The sequence below is a fragment of the Ambystoma mexicanum genome, chromosome 2q (assembly GCF_040938575.1).
Source record: "Ambystoma mexicanum isolate Mex_15411 chromosome 2q, UKY_AmexF1_1, whole genome shotgun sequence".
Lineage (NCBI taxonomy): Eukaryota > Metazoa > Chordata > Amphibia > Caudata > Ambystomatidae > Ambystoma > Ambystoma mexicanum.
In genome coordinates, this window is record NC_090924.1 from 714727136 (window position 1) to 714752318 (window position 25183).

Here is a 25183-nt window from a genome sequence, read left to right on the forward strand (position 1 = left end):
TAGACGCCAGGACTGCACCCAAACAGCCCCTAACTGGGGTTTTTGGGCATGCTCTAAATGGCATGAAGCCTGCTTCCGGGGTTGCTGGGCCTGGTCTGGCTTCCCGGGGGCAGGCATCATGACAGCACTCCCCCTCAAGGCCCCTCCTAAAGTCATTCTTCCCCCTGGCCTTGGTTTGTTAGGAAATTCTCGGTGGAACCTCTTCACTAATTGAGGTGCATGCACGTGGTCACTAGGTTCCCAAGACCTTTCCTGAGGACCGTAGACTTTCCAGTCGATTAGATAAAAGATTTTTGATCTCACTTTTTTTGAGTCCAAGATGCTCTTAACCTCAAATTCGGGCTCTCCGTCTATGAGGATGGGGCCCGGAGTTTTGGTTAGTCTTGTTCCTGGTTGTACTGGCTTCAAAAGGGATACGTGAAAAACGGGATGAATCTGCATATGAGCAGGTAGGTCCAACTTGACAGCCACCGGGTTAATGATGGCCTTGATGGAGTAAAGTCCTAAATACCTAGGGTTAAAGGTCCGTGTTCCCTTGAGTGGGATGTGCTTAGTGGCCAACCATACTTGGTTCCCTATCTGGTATTGCGGTGCTTCACTCCTGTGCAGATCCGCATCTTTCTTGTATTTTTCCTTAGCCTTTCGCAAATGTGCAGTTGCTTCCTTAAAGGCTTGTGTAATAACAGTGCGGAGATGGTCCACCGCAGGCATCTACAAGTGTTGGGGCGAATCAAGGTCCGAGGTTCGAGGATGGTGTCCATAGATGGTAAAAAAAAGGACTTTGTCCGGTTCCCGAGTGTACGGAATTATTGTACGCATACTCGGCAATCCAAAGAATGTCTTTCCAAGTACCCTCAGACTGATGTAGCATACAACGCAAGTACTGCTCAAGAGTCTGGATGGTCCTCCCTGTTTGACCGTCGGTCTGAGTGTGGTGACTGGTGGAAAGCCTAACATCTATCTGCGCCAATTGGCAACATTTTCTCCAGAAATGCGAAATGAATTGACTACCCCGGTCCAAAATCAACACGGATGGAAAGCCATGTAGGCGAACAATGTTTTCAAGGAACTCTTTGGCCAGGACTAAAGCTGAAGGTATCCCTTTTAAAGGAATAAAGTGAGCCATTTTGGAAAAAAGGTCTACAATAACTAAAATGGTGTTAAAGCCATTGCACGGGGGTAGATCTGTTATAAAGTCTAACGACAAGGTATGCCAAGGAGTGGGTGGGATATCCAGAGGTTGTAGTAGTCCAGCGGGTCTTTTCTTTTGACTTTTATTTTGGGCGCAAATGCCACAAGACATGACAAACAATTTAATGTCTTTGCGCCAGGTGGGCCACCAGAATTTTTTCTTAATTTTGGCTTCAGTTTTTGCAATACCAGGATGTCCTTCCAGTAAGGTGTCATGGTACCGGGAAATGACAAGTTCTTGTAGTTCCTTTTGTGGCAGAAATAGCCGGCCTTTTTAATAAGGTAAATCATCGGTGACAGAATACTCTGGACCTTTCTTGGCCCAGTCCTGTAAGGCAACTGAATCAAAGAGCTGGTGGATCTTTTCTTGAATGTCCTCCAGTGAATGTATGGACGTCAGGCCAAGGATCCTTTGTTCGGGAATTATGGGTTCTGGTTCTAAGGCTATTTCTGTTTCTCCCATTCCAATTCGGGACAAGGCGTCTGCTTTACCATTTTTACAACCTGGTCGATAGGTTATTACAAAATCAAACTCGGCGAAGAATAATGCCCAACGGAGTTGGCGCGAAGATTGGGCCTTAGCTGTCTTTAGGTATTGCAAGTTCCGGTGATCGGTGACGACCATGATGGTATGTCTGGCACCCAGCAGATAGTGCCGCCAAGCATTGAAGGCGGACTTGATGGCTAATAGCTCCTTGTCAGTAATGGCATAGTTTAATTCGGGAGCCGAAAACTTCCTTGACCAGAATGCCACTGGATGAAGCTGGTTGGTTTCGGGATCCCTTTGGGAGAGCACTGCTCCCATGGCTGAACTGGATGCATCCATTTCCACTATGTATGGAAGCTCAGGGCGCGGGTGTCTTAATACAGGGGCAGATGTGAATTTTGCTTTTAACTCTTGGAAGGCGTTTTCGGCTTCCTCTGTCCACACAAAGCGTTTATTTTTTCGCAATAGCGTTGTAATGGGATGCACAATGTGTGAGAAGTCCGGGATAAACCTGCGGTAGAAATTGGCAAAGCCAAGCATGCTTTGGACGCCTTTGACTGAAGTTGGCGAAGGCCAATTAAGAATTGCGTCCACCTTACGTGTATCCATCCTGATTCCTCTCGGGGTCAGAATAAATCCAAGGAATTCCACTTCCGTAGTGTGAAAGACGCACTTTTCCAGTTTAGCATATAGTTTATGCTGGCGTAACTTCTCTAGGACTGCTTGGACGTGTTTTACATGATCAGATTCTGATAAGGAGTATACTAAAATATCGTCGATGTAAACGACCACACAAACATCGATGAGCTCTCGGAGGACATCGTTCATGAAGAATTGGAAGGCTGCTGGTGCATTGCATAGTCCGAAAGGCATCACCTGGTACTCAAATAATCTGTACTTGGTGCGAAAAGCAGTCTTCCATTCATCGCCCTCTTTGACACGTACCAGATGATATGCCCCCCGAAGGTCTAGTTTAGTGTATATACAAGCGTCCTTCACCTGGTCTAGTAGTTCAGGTATCAAAGGCAATGGGTATCGATTCTTGATGGTTATCTGATTCAGAGCGCGGTAGTCTATGCATGTTCCAAGCTCGCCTTCCTTTTTTGGTACGAAGAACAAAGATGAAGATGCAGGGGATTTGGACGGGCAAATGAAACCATTAGCAAGGTACTGACGCAAGTGAAGGTTTTCGGGTTCCGTAAGGGCATAGATTCTGCTGCAAGGTGGTTGTGCTCCCGGTACAAGATCTATTTGACAATCATATGATCTGTGATGTGGTAAAGTGTTTGCTTGTTCCTTTGGGAAGACATCCTGAAAGTCTTGTTATTCAGCAGGTAATTGCATGGCAACTGGGATTACTGGGGCCAGGACTGAGTTTTGAGTTTTCTTAGGGTAGCAGGTGTGAGGACATTCTGGGAAGGTTAGTCTCTTCTCTCGCCAATCAATGCAGGGATTATGTTTTTCTAACCAAAATATTCCCAGTATTAGTTGGAACTGTGGGGCCTTGATCAAATCAAACACAATAACCTCTTGGTGCCCATCTTGACCCATAAATGTCATTTCTGCAGTGGAATGAGTTACGGGCCCAGAGACAATTTCCATTCCATCCACTGTGGTGACGACATCGGCAGTGGTCTTTCGGGTGAGAGATATATTCATCCTGGAAGCCAATTCACTGTCCAAATAGTTACCTATGGCTCCACTATCAACGTATGCCTTTACCGCGTGCATGCGTGATGGTTGCTCTGGATCTACAAGGACCATGGGTATGGTGAAATACGAGGTCAGAGTGTCCTTCTTTAGGCTCGGCAAGCAGACCTCTACACTTGCCGGGCTTGATCGTTTCCCGAGTCAGGTTCTAAATGGCTTTAGTCTGCTGCTCCTATAGTTTTCTTGGGTGGTTTTACTGGGCAGTTCCGAAGGAAATGACCGGTAGCTCCGCAATAAAGACATAATTGCAGTTGTCGTCTTCTTTCTCTTTCCTTCTGCGTTAGGGGTCCTCTAACCCCCCCCCCCCCCCAAGTTGCATAGGTTCTGGGGCATCTACTCCCTTGGAGCTTACGTGGGTTTTAATCAACACCCTATTCTCAAACTTGGTTCGGTCAGCCTTTCTGGTTTGAAGTCTGTGATCCAACTGGACCACTAAATCTATATATTCAGCACAGTCCTGAGGCGGGCTCACTATTTGGGCTAAAGCATCTTTGAGTTCTCCTCGAAGCCCTCGATGGAATAATGTGATTCGCTTGGCTTCACGCCATTCGGTTTCCACTACTAATCTGTTAAAGGTTGCAATGTAAGATAAAAGTTCCTGATTGCCTTGCCGTAAGGATAAAAGTTTGTTATCCAAAGCCTGTCCTTGGGAGTGTCGGGCGAACAGTCTTTCCATGCTTGTTCGAAAACCCTGGAAATATCGAAGAATCAGGTCATCCTGATTGACTAGTGGAATGGACCAATCCGCCGCACTGCCGCTGAGATATGACAGTACAAAGGCCACCTTGGCCTGATCGTTCGGGAAGGCTCCAGGTCTACATAGAAAGTGCAAGCGGCATTCATTCATGAATATAGCAAACCTTTTTGGGTTTCCGGCAAAGCGTTCAGGTGGAGCCAAGGAAACGGCTCCAGGTAGATTTATCTGCACCGGGTTACTCAGTGGTACAGGAGCTGGACTTGCCCCAAGTCCTGGTAGAGGAGTTTGTTCAGCCTGGCTTTGCAATAGTTGTCTGGCCAAATCATCGGTTCGTTCTTTTGATACTATCAGTTCTCTCCTGAGGGCATTAGTTTCTTGACGGGCGGAATGCACTTCGGCCCTTAATTCCCCTAGTAATTGGGCCAACTGATCAGTTTCTGAGGTCTCCATGACGCCCAGGTGGGTATTTGTGGGTAGGCTTCGCATTCTGTTATGCTCACCTGGTTCCCATGGGGACGTCGATCTGGACCGGCCTGGTGCCACGTAGAGCCGAGATGACTGACTGGACACCCCCACTTACTTTGTTTGTCGGCTCGTATGAATATCTTTCTGCAAAGGAGAAAGGGAATTAACCTCCCGTAATTCGAGCGTTAACCAACCTTCCACTCCCGTTGTCTGCCCACTGACCACTCCCGATGTTCCCTCTTGTTCTCACCTGATGGTTTAGAAAGGTGGGCTCTCCATCCTGCATCGAGTGCAGGGGCGCGTAGATGACCAGTTACTTCACTGACGTGGAGGAATTGGTGAGTTCCAGTATTGACTCTAGGATCCAATAGTTTGTAAGAGTTCAAATGTCTGATCTTCACTCTTTCCGATTCCTTGTAGGTTGCCAACTTAACCACCACGGAGAGTCCAAAGGGCAGTTGGTGAGAGTCAGGTAAGTCTATAGTGGTTTTCCCCTTAGGGGCCGGGGTACGGCGATGATGCAGAGTTAACTGCGCCGACCCGATATGAGGTGAGTTTCCCCTGCGGTAAATCAGGTAAGTCTTTGGGGGGGTAGCTTGTAATGTCCAGTGGTTTCCCCTTAGGGGCCGGGGTGCGGCGGTGATGCAGAGTTAACTGCGCCGACCCGAGATGAGGTGAGTATCCCCCGTGGTAATCCGGTAAGTCTTTGGGGGTAGCTTGCTTACTTGTCCTTTTGTTTTCCCTTAGCTCACCTTGTTGTTCTTGTCTCCCTAGGTGTAGGCGAGCAGCCGGGAGATGCTGAAGATCGTGATGTAATGCGGAGATGCAGCGAAGGCCGGTGAGTTCAGCGCGGCGCCGCGAGATGTGAGGTGACGCACGTGTGACTTCTTGCTTCCAGCTCGAGTGCGTGATGGATCAAGGATTCAGGTAAGGATTACTGTGATGCTCCTGTTCAACCTCTTCTCCTTCTTTCTTCTTATTTCTAGAAGCTCCGGGCTTGAAGCGGCGTGGCAGAAGACTGGAAGCTGCTGCAGGCATGGTGAGCGTTACGCTGCTGGATGCAGAATAACGCGAAGCACGTGTGGCTGTCCGCGCGTGGTTTAAATAGCCTAGGAAGAAGTCCCAGGTAAGTATTCTTCCACATCCCCCACCCGAGAAAAAAGTAGTCCCTTAAGTAAATATTCCCTCCTAAGCCCCATTTGGCTTGTGGCTTTGTGCAGCATGGTCTGCACCAGGTGAGTATGCAGCATGGTCTGCATTAGGTAAGTTTTCTGAAATGAGCTTGGCGCCCATGGCGCCAGGACTGACTTTATCCTTATGAGCCTGGCGCCATAGGCGCCAGGACTGCACCCAAACAGCCCCTAACTGGGGTTTTTGGGCATGCTCTAAATGGCATGATGCCTGCTTCCGGGGTTGCTGGGCCTGGTCTGGCTTCCCGGGGGCAGGCATCATGACATAATTTATATAAATTGACTATATTATTATAAGCTTTGTACAGCAACAGTTGCTGAAGAAATAAAGCATTACATTAAAATACTCTAAATGAATTAGAATTACTTTCCTTAATTTAAAGTATAATAATACATGCATGAGTGGGCCATTCAGAACACTGTACAGCATCCTACTCCTGGGAGTTTATCATTTTAAAATGTCTGTAGTCCATGTTCTCTCGTTAACAGAATTATATATTTTGACATATTTGGGTCCCTTCACACTTCCATTTGGGAACTGGTGCTTCTGAATCTCCTGTTTTCACTTGAACTTGGTAAAACTCAGTTTTTGGGTGGAATGTACTCTGAAGGCATCAGGAAGTAGACACAGACAACTGATTAAAGCTTGAGTCCCCACATGTATTAACATAAAAAGAAAGATGTAAAAAGGCCTAACTTTCCCTATTCCGAGGTGGGATTTGCCTACCTAACTGAAACTAATGGTAGTCTGTGTCAGGAAGTCCAATGCAAATGCCTGTCTGTGTCCAAAACCTATACGTACCCTAACATCAACTTGTTTATGAGGTTCAGGGATGTCAGCATCAAAATGAGAAGTGTTCAAATAAAAGGTCTGAGCTTCGTCCAGCTATAGGTTGGAAAAGGGGGTTTCCCTTCCCCAGTGTGGGATATTTCAACCCATGCCAATGCTCCCTACTACACCCCTTTGCCAATGGGGATAGAAAACTGCTATACATGTAGGCAATAACCCCGTGTAGGACTGAACATGGTTCACCAAAGAGCTGGCAAAGGTTGTGTAAAACCAGGAGTCACCTGTCACAAGGCCACAGAAGGGCTACACATCCAGAAATGCCCTTAAATACAGCTCTCTAATCAATGTAAACCTTCAAAGTGCTGTTTTGGCACTAAATTCTGTCATCTTTCCAATGAATTATTGGAAGGAAAAGTGTGCTGAAATCAAAGATTCTCCAGGCAGTCAGAGGAATCCAGGCATCAATGCCTGACAGCTGCTTAAGGAAATTAGCTGTCAAATTCAGTTTAAATGTGTTTTCCTTTTCCTGAAGAAGTGAACCATCCACCTGTTTAAAGCATTTTTCTGTGAAAGGCTTAATTCCTTTAAAATGTCAAAATCCATTATAAACTCTGTTCATTTTATATCTTTTAAATAAAAGATTGTAGGGGAATCTTATAGTAAACCAGTGGAAGTAACTGCTTAAACCTGATTGTGCAGTGCACCTGGGAAAGTTGACATCTCAGCTGGACACTCCCTTGAAAACAGGATGCCTAATAGTTCCTGCATAATGACAACAAGCAGCACAATTGGACCTCAGTAGACTGTCATATGGGGCTGAGCCAAGGACAATGGCAAGCTTCCGAACTGATCTCCACAGGGGAGCTTCCCTCCAGGAAGGGGACATACCTCCCGGATCAAAGGACTGGACAGCTGCTGCCTGGGAAGGGAAGGTTACAAAGGAGAACTTTGATGTTGAATCCTTATTTTTGATTAAAGTTTAAAACTCTTTAACTGAGCAACCTATAGAGGCATACATCTAAAAATTGGTAGACATTAACCGATATTCCAGGCTCTTGATTTGAAGACATTGATGAAACTTGTACCATTTAAGGAACCAAGGTTATGAAAAAAGTCTTATTATAGCAGAACGATTAATGTTGCAAACCCAAGATTGTATGTACATGGTCCACTGATAAGCGTCCAGAGATGTACCGAGTTAGAAATGATTAATCCAAATTGTTATGTTTAAAATTGTTAAAATTCAATAGAATGAGAAAGACAGCTCGCACAAAGACGGGGATTGAATGTGAATATAGACAATCAAATATGAAATGTGGGTGTCCAATTTTATTAGGGTACATAATGTTAGAAATGCACATTTGTGCAAAAGTAATGTTTTGGTAAAAATTAATGTGGGAGTTCCTAAATCGCATCATAAAGATGACAGCTCTGTTCAGACCGCCAACCAGGACAAAACATGTGCCTGCAGCCACTCACAGTTATGGGGGTGTGTTTTTGAAAAGCTGCCCATACCATAAACTGGTGGATGACATTTGACAGTATAAATATAGGGGTTTCACTACACATAGGACACACTGGTTCCAGAACCCATCCAGATTTCAGCGCAGCACCTGGTTCCAGAACTTTTCATCTTGTAGCTGACTCCAGAATTCTTTGAAGATCCATATTAATTTGCAGAATACAGAATCTAGTATTGCTGAACTATTGCTAGCTTGACCCAATTGCAAACCTCCAAAACTTAAAAGAACAATTCTGATTCAGCTTGGCTTTCTACCATTAAGGGTTGCCCACTGAAACTTGCATCCTGTCATCTACTGTGTCCAGTAACCAGAAGGGCCTATCCAAATCCAGTCTGAGGCGCAGTCCAAAATTGACCAGAACCACGCCGCTGATCCGATTCCTCCAGAGGTGCCCTGCTGTCGGTAGACCTGATCCAATCCAATGACCAGAGCTGACGGTCCAATTTAATTACAAAGGACTGTAAGGATTAACAGGAAGAACCGTGACCCAAAGTATATCTGCCTTGTATTATCCCAATTTCAACCCATCCCATCTTTAAATTCAGAACCCTAGTATCGTTAGAATCCTTCTTGTGCTGATTTTTCTCTCATCTGTGTTACAAAACCATAACTCCTTAGTGATTTTGAATAACTAAAGTAAATCCCAGAAATCGATTATCCACCACGAACTGGTTGCACTGGCCACGTAGCTGTGAAGTTTCATGTGCAGCATTGTCTTTTTCATAGTCCTTGGTATAGTATAAGAAAACCTATCTGCCATTTTTAAAATCAAATTTCTGCTTTCAATTTTGTGCCTATTTTGCAAAAACACCACTCACTAAAACCTCTATAACTTCTTAAAGATTTTAAAGATAGAAACTCTCACTGATACCTAAGACCCTTAGCTACATCCACAACTAAAAACTCAAACAATGTATTTGACCCGTGTTTCCCCAATATCACATAGTAAACGTTTGCCACAAATTTCCAAAGTTCAAAGGTTTACACGTATCTTTGTCCCATTTCAAAGTGCTTCTTCCTTCCCATTCTAATCTAGAGTGTGTACTGTTGTTTATATTATAGCTCATGTGTGTTGGGACTTGGTTAGTGTTGCTTTCCTCAGAAATTCTATCCATTTAAGCATGTTTGCACCCTTTTGCATTATTTTACAAAGCAATTTTTACCTGTCAGTTTGAAAGTGTCATTTGCCCAAAACGTTTTTTTTTCTCTTGTTTGGGGAGGGAAGATTACCTATAAACTCTACCCTGTCTTTCATTCCTGCATACCTGCTGGTTACTCACATTTGTGTAGGTTTGCTCATTTGTATATCAGTACTTTGCAGGGGGAACTATTAACCTAAAGGCTATCTGTGCACAAAACAAAACTGTTATTTTTCCTGTGTTTTCTATGCTGCATCATTATAATTGAATTCAATTGCTTTGCTTATTTTCTGAATTGTATTGTCACTAGTAGGTGATTGCTGTCCCGTATATATCTATATATTAAACCTATGTGTGATTTGAATATTAAATAAATAAAATAAATATTTACCTTTACAAACTAGCCTGATTCCTGGTTCAGTATGACCTATGGGGTATTTTGAGACGGGTGTGATATGAATGGTATATCATTCAGAATATTGAACTTATAGACAAAAATAAATAAGGGTTTCATTGCACGCTACATGCTAGGCGAGACCTGGGTTTGTGCCTGATTGAAATCCCTTACACCAGGATTAAGGATTGTTCACTTTATCAAAATGAGGGGGTCCCTTGCCCATGCTTTCATGTCTCTCAATGTTCCAAAACATCACAATTCCTTGGGACACTTCCCAGATTTTTGGCTGAATTGCCTTTCACCAATTTCACCAATATCACAAAGTTCAGTTAATTACTTGTAGATCATATTAGTTTTCCTTGATCTTTAATCACAATCTTATAAATTAGTTAAGTGGTGTTTCCTTTAGATGGGTGTACTCAGTCTAGCTGTAGTTGGTGGACCACATGGTCCACCAATTACAGGTCGTACAACCGCCACACCGTGCTTGCTTGCTTCATCACAGTTACATTGCCACTGTTTCAGCTTCACAGTGGTCTTGGATGTATTCTCTTGGTGCTTTCTCAATTCAATGGCCACTATTTTCTTGTTATACTTTCACATATTCTCAGAGCTTTTGCCACTTCTTATTTTGTCAAGTTACACAATTCTTACATTCTTAGGGCACTTGCCAATGCTTGTTCTTTTCAGTTCACAAAATTCACAGTTCCTTACATTCTTATGGCACTTGACAATGATTGTTCTCTTCAGTTTACACCATTCACAATTCCTTTGTATCAGGGAATCTCACCAACCGCTTTCAATCCAATTAGAATTCAATCACAGTGGCTTTCTTTCAGTTCGATATTCAAAAAGTTTAATTTCATTCCAATAAGTCACTTTGAATAAACTACCATAAAATCCCAGTTTACTCTTGTGCTGGGAATTTGCACCCTTTTCATGGGTTTATTCACAAGTTCAAAGATTTCTTTTTCCCTGGCCCTTTCTGGCCTTGTCATTTTCATCTCGTTGGCCATTCGGTATACATAACATCCTTTCCTTCAGTTTTCTCATCAGCTTCAAGTTATCATACTTTTTAAAAGTGTTTATCTTAAGCGGGGCTGGCCTTCATATTGTCATAATGGTCCCTCACTCATTTACAAGCGTTCTCAACTTTGCAACCAGGTGGTACACACCAGAGCGTCCCGGGGTCATTTGGGCTTCTTTGACTCACTGGGTTCGCAGTCTCCAGGTGCTGTCCTCTGCATTGGCAGGCTCTCTGTGGCTGTCACTGCTCCCGGCTTGGCATACTTCTCAAAAAGTATCTCCACCTCCTTGGTTTTACAGACAGGGAGTCTCCCTGACTCCAGGAGGTAGAATTCTCCTTCACAATCCGCTTCCGCTGCAAAAACTCTGCAGCTCACAGGAGCTTCATGCACGCGTCTCCCTGGCTTCACCTCTGACATATCCTGCATGCGTTCCACAGGCGATCTCATTAGCCTCACCTGAGCGGGCCGTTTATACTGCCCCCTGTATTCGGTGTGCAGGCAATGTTCCTTTACTACATAACTGTTTTGGTACTCCGTTTCCCTCTTCCTTGTCCCAGTACCAGAGTGCTGTTTGTGTTTGTCTGAGTTAACAAAGAGAGGATACATGCCTCTGGTTGTTTCTTCCTCATCTCAGTACTTGGTGGGTAAAGGGAATATAGGGAAGGTATTGGTAATACCCTATAAATTCCTGTCGGCTATTTGACTCCTTCCAAAAGGGAAAAGGGGGATACTGTGTCTCACACAAGGGTGCCTCATCACCACTCCCCAAGTCTCCTCCACCCAGATGATCCTGCCTCACATATCCACACCCAGGGTTAAGATCCGAAAGCGATGTCCTTTCCATGGCCACCTGGGATGAGAGTATATTGAGGAGAGGAGTGAAGACACCCTCAGATTTCTCACAGTACTCAATGACCCAATGTGTCAAGCGCTATCTCTTCAGTGTTCAGGTGATTACCTGCATCCTGCAAGTGCATCCTTTTCATGGTAGCGAAAGGCAGAAATCAAAGCTAAAATGATGTATTTTTCTGGTGCTTCTCTTACTTAAACTTAAAACAGAATCCAATAGTCTGTGATTATCCCTACACTGAGCCATTTGCCTCACACTTAAAGGAGCAGCAGGGTTCAGTTATTCAGCATCAGCGTGCTTTAGGGAAATAGTCTTAAGTTCCTTTTACATTGACATAGACTACTTGGAATGAGTATAATATGCATTTTCCTCTGATTGGAAATAATTTGTGTAATGCATGACAAAGGGTAACAAAGGCAAAATTAGCATTTTCAACTGCAATATAAGGCTTTTAATCATGCTACAGAAAAAATGTAGTCTGAGAAGAAAAATATGTGCACACACAAATATTTTCCCTCTTTTGTTAGTGCAAACCATCCCTATATAGATGCAAGCATGCTTGTTGATGGGCTCAAAACAGCTACACTGCCATCTATCTTTATTTGCAGATCTCTGTTGGGCACTTTTCCTTTTCCGCTCTTATCTACCACACAAACCTTTGACTCTGTGGCATGCAGGTCTGTTTTTGCAGATAGCAGCCCTCCTATGTCCCTGACCCATCTTCCAGGCTAGAATCCAAAGATAGAAATGAATGTTTCCCATGCATTTGTGCATACAGGTTCAAAAGGATGGATGTATTGCTCTTCCCCAACCCCATTTTCTCTTCATTATGGTTAAAAACCTTGCTGCTGTGTTGCAGCTCACATGCTACGAAACGCAAACATTTCAGGGGGCCAGGGCTGTCAGAGTTATTTGTACAGAAACCAGCAAGATTCCAATCCATACAAATAATTAATGAAGAGAGGAGCTAATGTCACACATTCAATTAAAAGGAGAATGGGAAATTCCAATAAAGCGTGAGGGTATCAAAGAGCATTAATGAATTAATCTTTTATAATAGGTTTTAATACCATAGACCAGTCTCTAAGCACAGGACTGGGATTCAAACCTGTTTTGCTCTGCGTTGTCTTTCTTTTAAGACAAACAAGTTGTCCCTGGGCTGTCCTCCCGGCCCAATTGAGCATGAGAGTACGACAATGACAGTATGGTGCATAAATACTAATTTGATAAACTGCAATTTCCACAATAGATTACGCAAAAGATTACACAATAGCTTACGTTTCACAGCACCAAGATGCCATAGCCTGCACATGCCTCCAGTAATTAAGAAGTACAGAGGGATAGTAACATTTAAAGTTAATGCTTTTTTTAATGGGCCGTCAATGTTGTGCAAACACAACCCCACCGCTTTGCTAATTAGCGTTCAGAAAACCCCCATTACTTCGACACCACCGTCATAAATGGACCATGACACGGAACCTGTCATGCACTGCTCAGGATGCTGTGTGCGCCCACACAAATGACATGCATGTGCCCACGCTCCTTACGTGATATGAGCAACACAACTAGCTAAAGAAAAATAGTGCTATCCGAAAGAGGGTAAGATTATTTTAAAGTCCATGCAAGGATCAACACAAAAAAGCTCAAAAGAACTATAACAAGCGTTTGAAGACTTGCTTTTCCAGGTCACGCACCACAATGAGAGTTCGCCTGTGGAGGGCGTGGTTGCGGGCGAGTTATGATTATTTTTCACGGCTGTAGTGAGATTAAGATGATGTAGGAACTGAAAAATGGTGAATATGTGCTGATGTGTTGTTTTTGTGCTGCAATCAAAACATCACTTTAACATTTGTTTCACTGATAGATACACATCAGCGAAAACCTGTAGTAAAGAGAACATGAACGCAAAATCACTTCTCAGAACAAAATCCATGCAACTCGGCCAGGTGTTGAAAGTGACAACAACCTTAACTTGGAGGCCCAACCATTGGTGTCGTTGCCATTGCAGTCTGTTATGTCGTCTATGTGCTCATGGGCTGAGAGGTGGGGGTGACCCTGATTTATGGTTGTCATCAATTGCAACACAGGCTGAATTTCCCTGAAATGCTTTCACCTTAACTAAAGTTTTTTTCACTAAGTATCAAGTGGTCCCACTTGCTACATAGTGCGGCCTTGCAGTGGCCTTTGTCTGTGGCCAGTGCGCACTTTGCACTAATTACATTAAAAGACTGTGGTCCACTGGCTCTAATCGCCGTGACCTTTGGCCGAGGCACCTGCCACTGTGCACCAATTATGGTGAAAGACAGACACGAGTAGGCATATGGCCGCTGACCAATTTGCAGCAATTCCAGCAAAAGACAGTAGCATGTGAGCTATCCATTTAATGTGTAAATAACCATGACCTCGCCCTTTGGCCATTTGCACCACGTGCAATGCCACTTTCCACCTGTTAAACACCGTGGCCCACTTTCCAGTATGTCCTGCATTTTTTGTGGTCTTTTTCGTCTTTCATTTCAGTGAGATTTTGCCACGAGAATTTACTGTGAGAACATAAACACAAAAACCACAGTGCAATTCCCGCAGACACGCAGTGGCTTTCCATTACCGCAAGAAACAAAAAAGACCTTAACAATGTAAATGTATTTCAGAGCAGCCCTCCGTCTCCACCTGCGCACCCCTCCTTTTTTGGTCTCCCCACCTCACCACTACTGTGAAAGTGCCCCCATTTCCGGTTTGTGCTATATGTCTGTTCAAATGATGCATATTTTTGCATATGCAACAATGACTTAATTTTTCCATGCGTAGTAACTTTTAACCCTTCTATGAATCTGCCCCAAATGTTTCAATTTAAGGAGGCGCTTGCAAGGCAATTAGTTTCCCAAATCACTGCCCCATTCATCCCAGTCAAAGTTTTTAGCAATAGAAAGTTCCCAAAAGACACTGGTTAATAGGTTTCACCATAACTATATGTCAGCGATGGATGTGCACACCTACAATCATATGCATTCGAATATGTGTAGTTGCATTTGGGTACATAGTGAATGCTTTGTGCCACATACACAGGCACTATGTAACCAATCGCCAAATGCTCTGATTAGCTTAGAATATTTCCTGGTACGGTTACATGGGTGTCTTGCTGTGTAAATGGAAATGCATACAGATCTGCTTGCACTCGGGCAGAATTATATTAACACATGTGTTATCTTTGTTTTTCTCCAGGAGCTGGTGGGGAGCAACCCTCCGCAGCGGAATTGGAAGGGAATTGCAATTGCCTTGCTCGTCATTCTGGTCATCTGTTCCCTGATTGTCACCTCTGTTATCCTTCTAACACCAGGTAATGGGATTGCTATATCCGCATGCAAATGTCTTCAACTGAAACGTCACATACGGTCGCTCCATTCTTAACCTTAATAATGTAACTTATCTTGTATCCTTTCTCTCTCTTCTTACTAGTGGGCACTGTTTTCTTTGTTTCATTTTCCACTTCACCATCTACCCTCTCGTTTGCTTAGCTCACTTAATAGACCGCATCTTCATCTTTCAAATTCTACAGCACTTCTACTCTTTACTGTTTCTAACCTCTATATTTTCCATGTCTTCATGTTAGCTGTGGTCTTCTTGAACGTCTATCCTTAAATGTGCCTGTAGAATTTATTTGCAAGGTCAAGAGGTGATAAAAACAGATTCCTGGCCACCCTGTTACTCTTTCTTCCCTTCATTCTGCTTACAATTTCACTTTGATTTAAAAAAAAATGTCCTGCCAAAACCTTTTCATTTTTAGTTCTCCCAAGCCTTGTCTCCTACGTTGTCGAAACCTTATTGCATCTATCTCCCACTGTCCTTATTGACTAGACTGCGAGATCCACATAGCTTCTACCTCTCCTCATTCTTGTCATTGATAACTGTCAATACCGTTTGACTTCTTCCTCTCCACATCCTTGTTGGCTGTGCTACCAAGACCTTATCATAAATGCCTCCCATCATACTTAGCGACTGTGGTGCAAGACCCTTCTCACTTCTACCTCCCCTCATCATTGTCATGTAAAACTGCAATGATCTTCTTACTCCTATCTCCCCTCATAAGTGTTATGATTATCTTCTAAGACCATATCACCTCTTCATCTCCTCATTCCTGTTAGCTATGCTGCCAAAATCGTATCACTTGTATTTCCCCTTAACCTTGACTAAAATGCCCAAACCATATTCCATTTGCCACCTCGCATCCTTTGCACTATCCTAACAAGACCATATCACTTGTTCCTATTATCATCTTTGACTTCTATGGTGCCAAAACCTTACAGTTTTTCCTCCCCTCATTCTTGTCAACAAGAGAGAAGCCCATCTCCTATTGTGCTGTACATGCAGTTTTTATTTTAATTCAAAAACAGAAGACAGTTTTTAGTTTTGGCTATTATGTGTTGCTGAAAGTGCTGCACATAAGGTGAAACTATTGTCATGTTAAGTGAAAGTAGGAGAGAGGTGAGATGTTAGGAGGGACACACACCCTGTGGGCGTTGTTTGGATATTTAGCCACCCTTGGACCACACATGGCTAACGGCTGTATGGCCATTGCCACACACGTCCAGCCCCTCCCTGCCGAAAACCCTGCTGTGTTATCGCTTTGAGTGTAGCTCTGTGCCTCTGAGAAGCCTTGTGCAAGGTAGTGGCTTAATAGCAACAATGCACGAGATAAACCAGCGCCAGCTGTTATATAACTCTCTTAATCAAGTGTGCCTTCAGCCACTTAATTTATGAACAGTATGTGTGTCATTGCATATGTTCCTTTCATGGAATTCCTGTTAAGAATAATCATTGGCAGAACCAACAATTGTGACTCACGTGTAGGCATTAGAAATGGATTTGCCCGGCAGATATTTCAAAAAAAGGTAGCAGGTGCTCCTCTCCAGAAAGAACATGGCATGATAACCTGTTCTGAAATGAGAGTTTGCAGCACACACTTTTTGCTCACTGTACCTTTCAAAGATGGCAATTAACCATTTGCATATCAGTATTTTTCCCGCCCACACGGGCAGTCCAGCACCGAAATGTTATGGCAATTCCTTTGTGAACAAGTGTACCAACAGCAACACCATACACGTGTTTCAGCTTTGTTGGGCCTCATCAGTGAGCTGAAGCTGTGCCTCTCTGAGCACAGTGAGCAGGGAGTCCACCCACGGGAGAGGGGTGCGTGCTACCTTTTTTTGCATTTGCCTAGCAGTATAACATACAAAGGGGTGCATGAACAGTTTTGAATTATCCTTAACCACTGGCATGGTCCTGGCAATCTTCCAAACCACGTTTTCTTTCCTGTTTGTGCCGTTACAAAAGGGGACTTTCAAAACAGTCTGGTACCTCCACCAATAGGAGAATTCCAGCCCAAATTGCTAGGCACGTCACCTCCTTACAGAAACACAAGCAACCAAGCTTCACCTCAATAATGAGGCCGAAGAAGGCCAAAACATATCGAGGATTGCTTGTGTTTCCATGCAGATGGGACAAGGCCTAGCAGTTTGGGCTGATCTGGCAATTCCATTTCTGATTTGCATATGGCTGCTCACCTGCTGCAATGGTGCAGATGGCCTAAAACACGGTGATACAAAAGGTTGCGCAGTGGTTGAGATTAATTCAAAACCTTCCACACATTGCATTGTTTTGGCTTTAGTTTGTCTCCTTTAGTGAGAGATGGTATGCCCAGACCTGGGTCCCTTTCCCCCTGCTCGATAAGACGTCAAGCTTCACCTAACCAATGAGGCCCAAAAAGGCTCAAACATGTATTGGGCTATTTGTATTTCCATGCTGAAGGGACAGGGCCACACATTTTGGGCTGACCTGCTCCCACTGGTGGCAGTTTCTGATTTGCATATGGCTGTTACTTTGCTGCAATGGTGCAGACAAGGTAAACAAGCATTGGCATGGGAAAGGCACGGCTCAAGTGGTATTAACTGGCCATTAAGGAGGTGTTTTGGGCAGGACTGGCTGGTACTGGGTGGCAATGGACATAGGGATCAGTGTCACCATGGACAGTTAATGGGTGGGCAAATAACAAAACAACACCTACAAGCTGTGTGTCCCACCTCATATGCCATTTCTCCCTATCTGTACTCTAATGCAATAGTTGCCCAGAGCTATGCTATGGTTGAGATTAAGTTAAAACCTCCCACCCATCAAATTCTTTGGCTTTAATTATACAGGCACTGCAATAATCTGTTTATGTACTTAGCACCATTTACCAGTGTTTCCATTTTACGACCAGGTTGTTCTATTATGACAGTGCATGGAAAATGCAGTTCCTGTGTCCATACTAAAGCATCCATCTCTTGGCTTTGACAATGCTTATTTTATTCCTTAGCCAATTGTATGTTAGTGAGTTGAGCATTCACTGCTCTATATGTTTAACAACCAAGTCATAGAGTTATAATGCGGAAGGCCCTTATCTGTCTTACTTCGGTCGACAGTGTTAGTGCTGATATATTTGCAATTGGCAACCCTTGATATTTACTGTGCTATGAAATGGCAAATACGACAGTAGCACAAGCTAGATTAAGCATACCTAATGTGTTATTTTGGGGGTGTAGAATATAGCAATTCCTTATTTTCAATATTATGCCTGCAGTAGCCAGCATGAATTTCATTTTTTAAATGTGTGACGCAGCTCACGCATGTGTTTTTTCAGCAAGGTCAGTTTTAGCTCTTTTTAAGGTGTACCTTATGCATGGATGCAACAATAACAATGCACCAAAGTACTGCATTTATACTTCAAAGTGCAAATAAATATATATCTATATATCTATATATAATATAGTCTGATCGTTGCGCTTAGCTGTTTAGTTTATTGTACATCAAGTAAATTGTGTTTCCAGGCTCCCACAGTGCAACAGGGAGGGAACATGGGAATGGAAGGCAAATATAACAATGAAAGTGAGAGGTGGTCGTGTAAAAGCAAAAGGAAATATCGAGGCTGAGTACCACAAAAGGAAATACACCAAACACGGGCTTACAAAGATACATAGATCTTTATTCTACAACTGACCAGTTTTCAAAGGAACAAAGCATCAGATAGCTATCTGGCCCTCAGTACATCACAGCGAATACCAGCCCTTTCGGTGTGAGAAGTGAGTGGGGCTGTACATCAGAACATTCACTCTTTTATACAATTTGTAACATGATGTACAGCCCATCTACAGGTTAATCATTCCTAGGGCTAGCGGTTCGTCCCGCGTTCACTTCTAATTTATTAATCTATATGCATGTGGATTTTTCCTAGTATATTCACAAATAGGTCACAATGGCAACAGTGTATTCTTTGGATTTAACATTAAGCCTTCATACATGTTTTATACAATGTAGTTCAACAAGTGTTCACATTCAGTATTTAAACAACATTGTGCTTGATATATGCTCGCGGATCAGTTTTGTTGGCATAGGTAATCCTTGATCTACAGGTCAACGAAGGACAAGGTCTCATTACATGACCCTAACATTTGACCTGCGGGCAGTTTAGGCATTAACTTGCATGTAAATGTCAAGATGGCCAAGTTACAAACAGAAGAACACTGTCCACCATTGTAGAACACGGGGACTTCGGAGTAAGAATCAAAATGACGGATGAACCTAAAATGGCGTCTGGATCGATCTAAGGTCAGAACTTCGCAACGCGGATTTCTTCGCAGAGCGACTGGGCTTAGGCCAATATATACAATAAAGGAGGCACAATATGATATCACATTTAACAGTCCTACTAGGCAAGCATTAATAATGTGCAAGTGCAGATAGAGAGAGAGACGGGATGGGGTGGTAAGTGCTAGGAGTACCACAGCAGGAAGTGCTAGGGAGTAAGTTGCAAGTATCTGTTAAGTGACTGGCAAAGATCACTTGGTAAGAGTGGTCAACTGCCAATAAATAAGTGCAGACCTGTGATAGCACAGGTCACTGGGTGCTAAGGCAAGTGCTGGTTGTGGGCTTAGGCTAAAGGCGATTGGGTGTGGGAGGCCAAGACTCAGGTGGACACAAAAGGGCCCTGGTCACTAATTTCAATGACTGTGGGGATTAGCAAGGGAGGGTGGGGGGAAGGAGGAGGTGAAAAGGAAATTCTTGAGGAGCTTCTGGAATTTGAGGAGTGCCGGCTCAAGATGAAGAGGGAGGGGGAGGCTGTTCTAAAGGAGGGAACCAGACGAGGAAAGAGATCAGCCACCAGCTCACTGTTTAGCGTAGCGCTTGACCCACACAGAGTTGGTGCTGGAGGAACGTAAAGATCTGGAGGGAGAGTATTTAGTAAGAGCCAGTTATAGATAGCATGGTCCCCAGCCCCAGACAGCCTTATGGATGATGCAGAGGGATTTTAATGTGATCTTTGCAGCAACTAGGAGCCGGTGGAGAGAATTTAGGGCTGGAGAAATGCAGCCCCTGGGCTTGAGGCCAAGGATAAGTCCTTCAGCCCTATTCTGGAATAGCTGGAGGGGACGTTGAGAGGAAGAGGTTAGATTAAGGAAGAGGCTATTGCAATAGTCTAGCCTAGAGAGTACCAGAAATCTAGAGACATTGAGATTCTGGGGAAAAGTGAGGAAAGGACAGACTCCTTTGAAGAGGTGGAGTTGAAAGTGGGCCTTCTTGGCAAGGTCCTGGATGTGAGGGAGGAAGGAAAGGGAGGAGTCGAAGATGACTCCAAGGTTTTTGGCTTCAGATGAAGTAGAAGGGGGAGAGCACATCGAGGGTTCCCAGAGTGAGGGGAAAAAAGAGGGCAGAGATTTTGCAATGGGAAGGATCTTAGTCTTGTTGGCATTGAGGCAGAGATCATTGGAGGCCCACCAGGACCGGATGGCAGATAGGCAGTCAGGAATGATGGAGGAAGTAGGGAGAGGATCAGAGGGGAGTTTGAAGAAGAGTTGTGTGTCATCTGCATAACACTGAAAGTAAGGGGAGAAGTTGGACATTAGATGTGCAAGCAGAGCAAGATAGATGTTAAAGAGCCAGGGAGAAAGGTTGGAGCCCTGAGGGATGCTACAGGTGGAGGTGGAGGTGGATGTGGGAGAGGAGAAAGAGCCCAGGTTAACCTGGGAGGGACAGTCATTGAGGAAGGTGGTCAGCCAGTCCAATGCCCACTCTGAGATACCTAGGATATTTCGGAGCTGTTTAATGAGGCTGGTGTGGTTGACCATGTCAAAAGCAGAGGATATATAAAGTAGAATGAGAACAGCTGGAGAGTCGGAATCAAGAGATTTAAGCATTTGTTCACAGGTGTTCAGAAGAGCAGTTTCTGTGCCTCTGGATGTTCGGAATGCAGGATTATGTAGACAACCAACAAGCTCAGTATGCTGGGTCAGTTAAAGGAAGACCAGCTTCTCCAAGGGTTTCCCAAGGAAGGGTATGCTAAATATGGGTCAGTAGTTAGCCGGACAAGAAGGGTTTACAGAAGGTTTTTTCAGGAGGGGGTGCACAAGAGAGTGCTTGAGGGAAGAGGGGAAAGACCCAGTAGCAAAGAGTGATTGCAGAAATCGGCAAGTGCAGAGGCAAGAGAGCCAATATCGTCCTTAATAGTTCTGGAAGAAAAGGGGGAGACCTGTTTGGAGGCGACCTTCATAGAGCAGACAACTCTAGTGGCCTCGTCAAATGTGATAGGAGAGGAGGAGGAGGAGGAGAGAACGGCAGAGGGGGGATAGGACACCATACTGATAGAACATTGGGTCCACTACATGCCAGAGATTGTATGCACTGTGAGCGCAGTGAAATGGATGCCAGACCACCTTGTAACCACTCACCTTTTCAGCTTCCATCCCCTTTACATGATCTTAGCTATAAACTATACAAAGCCGGTCTTTTGCACCATCCACAATGGAATGAAATATGACATTCGATGTGACATTTACAGAACGGTTCAAGCACGAGTTACAGTTTTAAATATTAAAGCAGTTATGCAGTTGCTAAAATACACTAAATGCAGCTGCCTCAATTTGTGATTAGTAAAAAAAAACGGTAAAAAAAGGTGGTTTTACGACAGTCGGATAGCAAAAACATTTTTTGCTATGTTATCTTGTATTTCTATAATGCCTCCAGTGATAGGTAATCACTTTGAAGTGCTGTAGGAAGCATGGCTCTTCAGTAGACCGCCGTCTGACAGATTAGAGAGGAGCATTGCATTGCAGTGTATGCAGCAGAAATTGTAGAATAGGTATTGTGCACATAATACAGTTGTCTAGTTACCTACTCTGAGGGTGGTATGCAGTCACTTGCAAAAGCAAGGACAAGTTGTTGCATGTCAGACGGACAAATTAGAATGGTTACTCCTCGGCCATGTTATGGAACAATCTAGGCTAGATGATAATTAGTGTTCAGTCAACTATCAAGGAGAAACAGATTATGGAACCTAAGTTGCCAAGCCCAGGTAAATGTAAACGAAGTGATTCGTAACACTGTTAAGTTGCTATGAGATTCGTGTGAAATATGGGGGGTCCATGATGACTGACTGGATTACGTTGCACCCAGACTATCAAACTTCATCCTTCTCCCTTCCAGCCACCTCACCTTTCCAGAACCCTGTTTACTTATATAGACCCCCCCTCCTCCTCTTTGCCCACTAAGAAGCGATTGCAGTGATACACAGTGTGTACATGTACAGAACAAATTACACCTGGGCCCAATTACCTAGCAATTGATTTGTAATTGAACATTGTATGAGTCAATGCGGGAAGAGGGTGACTAATCCACTTGTCCCTGTTGCACGGGTAGGTGCCTATTAAATGCTGATGAGGCACCATTATTTTAGGTGGGCGTGATTATCTAAACGCCTATCATTTTGCTCCAGGCCTATGATCTTGGGGTTAATAGGTTCCCTGCAATGGACCTACTAAGCTAACCCCTTTTCTTTAAGAAAGAAAATGAATCGTGTGCAGGTAACACCACCAAGCTCCTACATAGAAAAGAAAATGCATGCACTGAAGCAACAACCTCGACTGGTTCCCACTTTAGAGCTGTTGTACTAGTAGATGTGTCACAACATACTGGGCAGGAGGAGGGGCGGTGGAGGGCTGAGGGCGGGGTCCACACTCACATGCACCAACTTGCCCTTATGCCAACCGGGCCATATTGTCTAACATTTGCACTGTTGATAAATGTTGTGCAGATGCATTTACTTACAGTGTTGCTGCTTAGCTAATGTTGGATGGAACAAACGGGTTTTTCAAAACTTTGAAATATTTTAAAAGTGCACTAGGGCAAAAACGAATCGGACTGGTTTCATGCTATGTTTGTTGAGTCACAAAAAAACATGTTTTCTACATGTATGTTTGTATTATAAAGAAAACATTAAAATGGTAGGAAATAAAATTGGCCTGCTTCAAGCTTGCCATAGCGAACACACTTATGGGTTGAGCCAAAATCAGTTTGCTCTAATTCCATAACATATAAACAACGCCATTGGTGTTAGTCATGTACTTCATCACAAGGGAAACTTTTAAGTCATGTGACCCCAGGGTTAAGTTCCTTTTTAATTTTTTCCTGAAAGTGGATAACTCTCAGGTAAAAATATTCAACAGCTCTTACACATTTCAACTATTCTTTCAGTTGCAAGGATTTGTGCTTGATTTTCCTATTTTGTTTATTGAATGATTACAGTTAATTTGTCTGTGTAAGTGTGTTAATCGTAAAATGCATATATAACGTAACAGTATTTTTCTGTGATTACACATGCCGCCGCAAATCACATATGGTCACAGGTGCAACTTGATTTTCTTGCACTTTGCCAAAGCTAGTGCAATTTGTTGTGAATTGGGCACTATTACCACACGTGTTCACATTTGTATTTACAAGCACATTTACTTGGTGTGAGTTAATATTTCGAAACAACAATATGACGTGACTGTCATCTCTATTTACAACTAGCGGTACCACCTATCGTTTTCCCTGGTCTATAGCTAACATGCACGTGGGTGTCTGCTATAGACTTGTGTATGTTTTATTGTGTCATAACTTCCTATTTTTGAAAAATTGCAAAATCAGGAATCCCCCAAAATCACCTATACTGATAGCATAGGGCCAGACCCCGCTCCACCCTTGTGCAGGGCGAATGGGTGAGTTTAGTCAGATTTCACTATCACCAGTACATCCCAGACTGGTATGATGACCTAGGGCCAAAATTCTAGCCCACCAACTGTTATGGGGCTGAAGCCAACCCCGAACATACAAACACACTTTCACAAATATATACACTGAAGTGGTAGAATGAAGGGTCTTGGTGATGCACCACACCATATCAAGAACACAGCTTAAAATCAGTGTTAGTTTGCATAGTTTTAACCACTGGTTTGTTTTCAGTTTATATTAAAAACTAAGCTTGAGGTCACAGTAGCAGGATTGCAACCCGTTTTGTTTAAACATCAAACTATATACATTTATATTTAAGTTTGTCAGTAGACCTTTGTAACGTTGAGTGGATAGTGCATATTTTAATAACTTCATTTTCTGTTCAATGTTGTCACTTAAATTGTTTCTCCATAAGGGCTGTCAAAAATAGAATGAGCAAATATTATGCATTTTTCAAAGAAAATGAAATGGTTATATATCACATATTTGGAGCTTTTATTTTGCCAATCTACGATTCTTGAATGGAATTGGGAGTGGGGATGAAGAGTACATATCCCATCCCCTTACAAGCTTGCTAATACTTTGGCATGTGTCATCGCAATATAGTTGGTTTTAAAGCTAGAGGTGCTTAGTATTTATCTCTTTAAGTCGAGGGTCTGCAAACTTTGGCACTCCAGATGTTGCACTACAACTCCCACCAGCCTTAGCCAGCAAAGTCGATGAATAAGGGTCATGGGAGTGTTAGTCCAAACAATCTGGAAATCCACAAGTCGCCGACCCCTGATTTAAGTCTATGTGAATGTTCATTTCATACTTTCCTTTTCCACAATTTTGCCACTATGAGACCACCTTCAAGACGCCAGTATTTCTTGTGGTTATTTTGAGACCACAACGTTCTTTTTTATGTTAAAGCGACCGTCTCACCAATTGTTAAAACAACATATTTGCTAAGTAACATGTAAAATGAAAGAACATCATTCCAAAATGTATTGAGACACACTCCAACTCTTCCCTCTCTCTCTCTTGCTCTCTCTTTTACCTGCCCCCCTCTCGCTCTGCCTCTCTCCCACTCTGTCACTTTCTTCCTGCACCTCAAGGTAAGCTTGCCCCCGTTCTCAAATGAGCCATTATGGGCATACCCACAAAAGTAAAAGAACACCCAAGGGCATTTTTCTAGGTGACACAGGTGCCTTCTGCATCCCCTTCATAGACCCACTCACCAGATCACTGGTTAAGTAATTCCACCATGGAGACTTCAGCCATATGGAACGTTGTGGGCACCGAGTATGCAGACAAGGTGTGTAAGGGGATGGTGGTGGAGGGGCAATGAGGGAGTTTGGGATCGGGAGGCAAGTAGCAGAGGAGGTGGGGCAGCAGTCGTAATAAGTAAAATCCCAGTTGAATTAAGGGGGCAAGGATTGGGGGGAAGATGCTGTGTGTACTGGGGAAGGGGGGCGTCCCATCAATGGAGGACAGAAAAAAGCGCACATGCAGCGCGGCAGCGCACAGTAGATTTGAAGGAACAGTATCAGTGAAAGGCCATGCAGGGGAGAGGGACAGAGATGACAATTCAGTGAGCAATCTTTGAGAAGCTAGAACTTTATGAGATGAGGATTGGCTAAAACACAGATTTGTCACAGG

At 43.6% G+C, this 25183-nt stretch overlaps 1 protein-coding gene across 3 annotated transcripts in view; it reads left to right on the top strand.

The window, feature by feature from the left end:
- DPP6 (dipeptidyl peptidase like 6) overlaps positions 1–25183 on the top strand; it is a 2034493-nt gene that overhangs the window by 657222 nt on the left and 1352088 nt on the right. For all 3 annotated transcript variants that reach the window (XM_069647934.1, XM_069647936.1, XM_069647935.1), the window contains exon 2: positions 14687–14801. In XM_069647934.1, the coding sequence (XP_069504035.1) occupies positions 14687–14801 (115 nt within the window). The remainder of the gene's footprint in view (positions 1–14686; positions 14802–25183) is intronic.